Source organism: Sardina pilchardus, chromosome 15, assembly GCF_963854185.1.
Source record: "Sardina pilchardus chromosome 15, fSarPil1.1, whole genome shotgun sequence".
Taxonomy (NCBI): Eukaryota; Metazoa; Chordata; class Actinopteri; order Clupeiformes; family Clupeidae; genus Sardina; species Sardina pilchardus.
The window spans coordinates 22,098,491-22,106,444 of NC_085008.1; the positions used below are offsets into that span (position 1 = coordinate 22,098,491).

General features: G+C 42.2%; 1 protein-coding gene across 1 annotated transcript; it reads right to left on the minus strand.

The window, feature by feature from the left end:
• Positions 1–2,829: 2,829 nt before the first annotated feature.
• Positions 2,830–7,659, minus strand: sgcb (sarcoglycan, beta (dystrophin-associated glycoprotein)). Its single transcript, XM_062556708.1, has 6 exons — positions 7,624–7,659; positions 6,442–6,651; positions 5,926–6,111; positions 5,419–5,610; positions 5,120–5,251; positions 2,830–4,517 (listed from the first exon to the last, which is right to left on the minus strand). Exons 1-6 carry the CDS (start codon positions 7,636–7,638, stop codon positions 4,311–4,313), a joined length of 942 nt encoding a protein of 313 aa, XP_062412692.1. The 5' UTR covers positions 7,639–7,659; the 3' UTR covers positions 2,830–4,310.
• Positions 7,660–7,954: the final 295 nt, after the last annotated feature.

Genomic DNA, 7,954 nt, shown 5'->3' on the forward strand with positions numbered 1-7,954 from the left:
ATTACTGAATTGATCAAATATATTTGCATTATAGCCCATGCAAGTTCAGCTGATTACAGAGAACAATTTCAAGTTATGTCCGAATAGCATTCAAAAGAGAATCCATGAGTCTGTTGTTTGCTCCTACAGCTTGTGTTGTGGGGTGTGAGCTGAAGTGAGGCACTGTGGGCGCTAGGCTAATGAGGGCAGGCCCTAGCAGCGCTGTGAGCAGAATAACAAACGAACGGCCATCTTAGACACTTAGACGGATTACACATGAAACCCCTCGGCTGGCCCTCATACCACAACACAAACAGCAGCATAAAAGCCCTCAGAAACCTCTCACATGATTAGTACAGCATGCTGTATCAATGGTCTACCCAATACTAATGGTCTACCCATTCATTTATGGATGAAAATAAGTTGATAAATTGCCATTGCTATACTTTTTAGACAAATATGATAAATATCCTTGTACAATACAATATAACTTGTAACGCAAATGTATACTGCAAAGCCTGACATGCACACAAACAGCAGGGTAATGCATGTAATATATCCATTATGCTATGCATCACAATTCTAACCAATCCATTTTCACAGTTACACTATGCTTTCCTCCCCATAATAAAATATTATGTCATGACTTGTCATGAGGTACAGGAATGCCATTTGCACACTGATTGGTTGAACACTGACCCTGCTCTAGGGTGATAGTGTGCTTAATGGTGCCTGTATAATTTCAGAGCAAAGTTCAAAAATATGATGGATGGCAATCATTTATCTCTGGAATGTGTGTGTGTGTGTGTGTGTGTGTGTGTGTGTGTGTGTGTGTGTGTACGTGCTTCTGTTTCAGCAGTCATGTTGTGGTCGGGGGCACGTGTTAATGTGCTGAGTGTATGCGTAGATGCAAATGACATCCAAACTGCTTCCCTGCCTTCCCTGCCTGAGGTCTTATTATGGGTTAGGCTACTACTGCAAAAACAGGCACAAAGAATTATACCTTCTATAACAAAGAAAAATAAATAAATAAAAAAGAAAACTTTTTATTTGGAAACTCTTTTTTGTTTGTTTTGGCACTCTGCCAGTTCTGACATTTGTATCTATTTATCCAGTTAGTTCTGATAACACTGTGGCATCTATATGCTAATTGCCATCATCAGCTACTGCCAAGTGCTATTTCTAAGCATGCTGTGAATATGTGTGTGTGTGTGTGTGTGCGTGCGTGTGTGTGTGTGTGTGTGTGTGTGTGTGTGTGTGTGTGTGTGTGTGTGTGTGTGTGTGTGTGTGTGTGTGTGTGTGTGTGTGTGTGTGTGTGTGTGTGTGTGTGTGTGTGTGTGTGTGTGTGTGTGTGTGTGTGTGTGTGTGTGTGTGTGTGTGTGTGTGTGTGCAAGTATTTTTAAACTTACCCTTAGGGACCTGATGCATTTGGTTTCCCTCAGCATAAAGCTCCTCGAGAGCCGGGGCCCAGGACACACACCTCTCTCTGGCTGAGGTCTTCAGCCCCACCCGATCTCTTCTCATGCACAGAGACAGTGTCTCCATCTTGTTATATTCCAGCCACAGGTACCGTAGCACCCCCAGACCACCACCATGGCCAGGCCACAGGGGCGGCAGGGAGCGCAAGGCATTGTGGGATAGGTTGAGGGTTGTAACTGTTTCTGGGATATGTCGCGGCAGTTCTCGCAGGTCGAGAGAGGAACAGTTTATGTGGGGACCCCTCTCGCAGAAGCAGGCCAGGGGGCAGGTGGAGGAGGATGAGGAGCAGGTGGAGAGCGCCACACAGTGGAGGAAAAGTAGTACTGCAGTGCAGAACACCGCCTTGGTCAAGGACATCACTGCCCACCCTACACACACACACACACAGATACACTATCAGCAACAACGTAAAGATAAGATCCTCATTCAGGGACTAGCCTCTGCATGTTGACTATTCCGGTTTCACATTGTTGAGATTTAAACCCAGATGGTTGCGACTATCATCCAGGGAAAAGACACTCAGGTGATTGTTTACATTATGTTCAGATGAAAACAATCATTCATAATCAATCTGAATCTATTAGACAACATCTAAGAAGAAATCCATGAAATATAAATCACTCTAAAACGAAAGCCCTTGAGCTAGAGAAATGTAATAATAGTCTGTATTGTAATACAAAGCCAACTCATTTCAAAGGGAATTATGTAGCTTCCCTCTCGTTACTAGACTCGTTAGACTTATGCCTTCTGTTATCCAAATGAGCACAAGTAATGCATAATTACAGTTCTTTCAATACAACTTGATTTTTTAGTCACTAATACAATACATATAACACATACATAACAAATTACAATTAACACATTGTAAGTCATTCGAGATGTAAAAAACCCAACTATTTCAGTGTAAAGATGACTTACCAACCAGTGGAACAGAGTTAGTGTCAGTCTTGTGACTTGCTTCAGAATGTTTCTACACAGCACTTTGTGTCACAGGGAGTATCTTTGGACACAGTCTGCTTAAGATCAAAGTCTGGAGGAAGCAGAGTAGCACCTGAGACATGCACATGCGTACATGCACAGAGGGCACACTCCCTGAAACACCACACACACACACACTCACACACACACACACACACACACACACACACACACACACACACACACACACACACACACACACACACACCTAGACAGTATTTCTATAACTACTTGCCTTGCCCAAGTTAATGTCTTACAGGACCACTTGTTGAAAGTTTGTATTATTGTTCAGACTGAAAAAGTTTTTTCTTATTATTGTTCAGAGACTTTGCATGTTGAGGTGAATAAAACAAAATACATTTATGAAAAATAAAGACAATATCTGCTTTTGTGGTTTAATTCTGTTTTATTCAAGTCAAATCAAAGACAACTCAAATAAATACCACACATGAAACAATGCCATCAAACCCTAAAACGGTAAATGCTATATTGCACAAAATACCACACCGCTCTTTTTTCCCCCTACATTAATCTTATCAAAAGATATTAAAAATAAGCACACTCCTTTTTGTGCACTGACCGTTTTTTAAAAAATAACAGATTCTGTCGTAGTGTAACATAATATAGAATAACGCAGTGCATGTTCCTGATTTTTGCAGCGTAAGGCGAAATGAGATGAGTGGTTGCTTTTTAGTGAAAATAATCCTAGTCGAGGACGGTACAAAACACAACAAAACAACAGCAAGACTAACAACAAAACAAACATCTCTTGATGTAGTGAGAGCTTATAGTAACCTGGGACCATTTTATTTATCTTAACACTCTATATTACTTCCTTCACCTGCTGGACATGGGCTCTTGTGACATCCTTCACCACACTGACACACAGGACATATATTTGGCACGACTAGCATGGACAGCAGTGTGGCATTGTGAGGCATTGTGAGCGGCCCCTTTTCAGACATCTCCAGTTTAGGGAGAGACTGCTGATAAATATCATTACCTTTTTCCAAGCTAAAAACTAAAACTTAAAAGGAATAACAGAAAGATGCCTCTTCAGGCGTATAAACTGAACGTGTGACAGCAACACCGCTGTATTGAATAATCAGTGAGCGACAAATATTATCGGTTGTACAAATGTCTAAACCAACATCGTTCCCGTCAACATTAACAAACATCACTCATTAGCTGTGACCATTTTTGCGGTAACACACCACAACAAAATCAAATTCTTACCAATCCACACTTGGGATTATACACCACACAAAGCTGCCAGCAGTTATGTACAGAAGCCCATAAAATGGTTGATAAGTGAAGTAGGTGTAACAGATCAGTTCTGGTATGTGTCTGGGGCTGGGCGTGTGCGTGTGCGGACAGATAGGGTGGGACGCAAGCGATGTGACACATCTGTAATACTGCACTGGAACATTAGAAAAGTATTATTACATGAATCCCTTCATTTTCCTACTTACGAGAAGCCTTTTGAGCTCTCTACTCTTGTAAACGTTGGACAGGATGATAATAATAATGCATGTGGGTAACAAACCATGGTAGTGTTTCACAAATCAATACAAAATAGTGGCACTGAAACCAAGCTAAAACAGTTAGAAATCTTTGGCCAAAACACTCAATGGCACAAAATAAAGTTATAAACTTACTCGTTAAACATGTACTCTAATCGGCATGTGTTTTTCTTTGTCTCTCTCTCTCTCTTGAGTGTGCATGAGGGTAAGTGAATAGGGGGACATGAAAATAGGCATGGACAGATATGTACTGATGTGTGTAACATGGCAATCCCCACTGGGAGGAACAGTAGCTGCAGTCCATTTTTTTCTCTTTCTCTTTCACTCTCTCGTTCTCTCTCCCTCTTTCTCTTAGTGAGCCATTCCACAGGGGTTTTTAGTTGTCGCACAGCCCATGTTGGGGTACTTGACCTGGACCTGGAACAGTGTGCCATCTGCACACATGCACAGCTTATACCTTATCATGTTGTCATCAAAGTACGAATCCGCCTTAGCCGAGGACTTTGGCATGAGAGTGGTGGAAAACATGACAGAGCCGTTGAGCACGATGCTGTTTACCTGCAGGGAAAAAGAAACGAGAGGGATTCAGTTAGGACATGTCAGACTGACACACACAAACAGACAGACAGACAGACAGACAGACAGACTAAAGGGCCGTTCACACCAGGAACGATAACTATAATGATAACTACAACTATAATGATAAAGGCATCCACACTGACCAACGATAAGGAAAGTCTAAGTGTTGATGAATGTGATGGCTAAAATGTGATGGATTCTGATCTACTGTCAGCTTTTTATTGTCCTCAAAATCAAAAAGTGATTCCCAACAATATCGTTCTTCATGTCGTTATCATTACAGTTTAATTTTAAATGAATTCAATTATTTTTTTAAAAGGATACTCTCAATGTCATTCCATTCACAACAAATCAAAAGACTAGACTGTGTAACAAACATGACTAGGAGGACATGGCAATACTTGACAGAGTTGGCTTGACTTGACCAGAGAATGAGTGCATCTCCGGACCGAAGCACTCTGCCGGACAACAGGCAGTTCTATTTTATGGCACTATACTGAGGGTGTGGCGGCATGAGGAATCTCCCAATGAAACTGCACAAATAAAAGCTCAGAACGATTTCCAATAGTTTCTCAACTCACAGCCTTCAGTTCTATGTCTCCCCCTATCCGAAATTCCACCGTCTTCCCCATGATGTAGACTCCCTCGTTGCCACGGACGATGGCCTTGCCATCTCCTTTAATGGTCAGGTCAGATGATGCATTGCTGGTTATCTGAGAAATCAAGAGCGTGCAATCAATAAATGATTTCCCATAAGCCAAAGTTCATAGCATAGTTTTAAAGCATTTGATGGTGGAAGTGCCACTACAGATCCTAATCAGGACAAAAACAAACCTTTGACACTTACTTGGTGATTATAATGTACTCGTAATGTACTTACCCTCTCTGTTGAAGCCTTTTTGACACTAAGCACTTTTACTCCTTTGGGCAGGTGGAACTCGTGTCTGTCATAGTCAGTGCTAAAGAACGTGGTTTGGGTCCGGGGATCAGTGAAGGACACTCCAAGGTCACTGGTGATGGATGTCTTCTCCTTTTCAACACTCAACTTGGTGTTTCCTTGCTCAAACACTACCTGTAAAGCGGGCATTCACACACACACACACACACACACACACACACACACACACACACACATAGACAAAGACAAAAGCATATTCACAGATCAACATTAATAGACATACATAATGCATTCAGCTCAGCAGGCATTCCACTATACAGTACTATAGTGTACTAGGGAGAAAGAATGTTTGTTTGTGTCCGCACAATGACCGCCTCCTTGTTGTCCCTGTCAAGGTTGCCATGGTGGTGGACACCTCTACAGGCACAGGCAAGGAGGTATCCGGCGGAGGTTACCGTGTGCGTGATCAGTGTTACCGTGTGTGGTTACCGGGTTATTGTTGCCAGTGATGATCAGGTCTTGGTCCTTCCTGCCACCCACTGTGCTCTTCTGAAGAGGGTGCACTATACCCATGTCTGCCTTCTGCTTGAACCGCAGCAGACCACTCTCGTGGAACTCCATGCTATCACAGCCACTGGGGCCTATACGAATGACTGTCCAGATCACCAGAGTAATCTGAACGCATTCGACACATCAGAGAGAGAGAGAGGGAGAGAGAGAGAGAGAGAGAGAGAGAGAGAGAGAAGAAAATAAGGAAAGAAAAGAGCGTATTAACTTATTGATATTTTTTATTTCCTCAGGTAATCAATGTATGTTGGATCAGAAAGAGCAGTAAAGACAAGAAAGGGAGAAACTTGAAAGTGTCATTCCCGCAAACTTTGACATCAATCCTAAGTTCCTAACCCGCAATACGACTGTAATAAACTCTTAATACACACACACACACACACACACACACACACACACACACACACACACACACACACACACACACACAGGACTTACTATGAGGTTGATGAGAGCCAGCAGGAAGAGCAGGACAATGATGCAGATGGCCATGTTGCCCTTGCGTCCCCGCAGCCCCGTCTTGTGCAGGCGCTCCTCCTCGATGGGAACGTAGCCGGCCTTGAAGTTGCTGTTGTGCTCCTTGTTGGCGGTGCGGCGCTCGATGGCCTTCTCCCTCATTGTCCGCTTCACCGGTCCATTGGAGCTCTCCTTCAGGACAGAACAAAGCCATCAACATGGAGAACGGACAAAGCTTTACAGTTTTGGAAACTGTGGTACAACAGACATGTATTGAAACTAAATCACAGGTGCCATGTGATTTTATTATGAATAAAGTGAAGTGCTCTAACCTAACCTTTAAATGTCATGGCAGTCTATTATGGTAACAGGCTATTATGTTAATGGCACTCAATGTTACTATAATAAGCTTATTCATTGGAAACCATGTTGAACCATTAGTCGGCTATTCTCTTAAAATTGCCAGACGACGTTCTGTTTAATTGATGAATTAAACAAAACAATGTGAACAACACAATATCCAACCAAACATCTGATCTGCACAAGTTCAATGCCAAGATAGTGTGATAGCAAAAACCAAAGCATTAACGTCCACCCAAACATTTTATTTGTCAGAGGTGGCAGTTTGCAGTGGAGGACTAAGCGACATAAGCCTGATAATAATGCTCTAAAATTAAGCAAGCCAGTAACACACATCCTACCGAGAGAATTTATGGACTAGTCTGCTGTGCACTCTGCTGGGATACTGCTTCCCCCAGGAATGCATAGAAATATCTGAAGCACTCGTCACTGTCTCTAAACATGCCTAAAAATAAATCACACCAACACTTCGCTTGACGCATCAGGCGTAGGTAGCAGAAAGCAACTTTAAACATAAATGGGCTTGAGACTTTGTGATGAGATCACATCTTTTATAGCGGGCAACGTAGTCGTGAGTGCTACAAATTATACTAGGCTACTCATTTTTTCCATAGGCGGCGCAAAACATAAGCAAGACTGACTGGCGCGTACCGTTTTTCATACAATAAAGCAAACCTAAACGTATTCAAAAATAAAAAGACTTTCCGTGTGGAAAAACATTTAATGAAGCCCCTAATAAACTATTAGCAGCCATATAATAGTCAAACGGTACAAAGAAAATGGTACATCGCTTCCAAAACAGACCTGCTCGGACGCCATGTTGACCCTCCCTCTCTCTGCAGCGTTTGACAGCTTAGAATAGCTTTCGGAAGGAACCATTTCACCAAAGCGCAGGCTATTATACTGTGACCAAGTTCAACGTCAGTGATAGTATGGTATTCGAACAGTGGAGTTGTAAACCTTTACATTACGAAGAGTATGTGAAATTACAGAAATCATTTAACAATGAGCGGAATTGACTAAAAGAATGCAGTTTCCACAATGAAAAATGGTCCATTCCCTTCTAAAATGAGCCAGCCGGGATATTACAATGAGGCTCCAAAAAAGGAAATTCCAAATAAAGGATGTCCATTGA

Coding starts and splice junctions, on each gene's coding strand:
- sgcb (XM_062556708.1), bottom strand. Junction 6,112..6,441: donor TGGCTCTCATCAACCTCATA/GTAAGTCCTGTG, acceptor GAATGCGTTCAG/ATTACTCTGGTGATCTGGAC. Junction 5,611..5,925: donor TCACTGGCAACAATAACCCG/GTAACCACACAC, acceptor CCCGCTTTACAG/GTAGTGTTTGAGCAAGGAAA.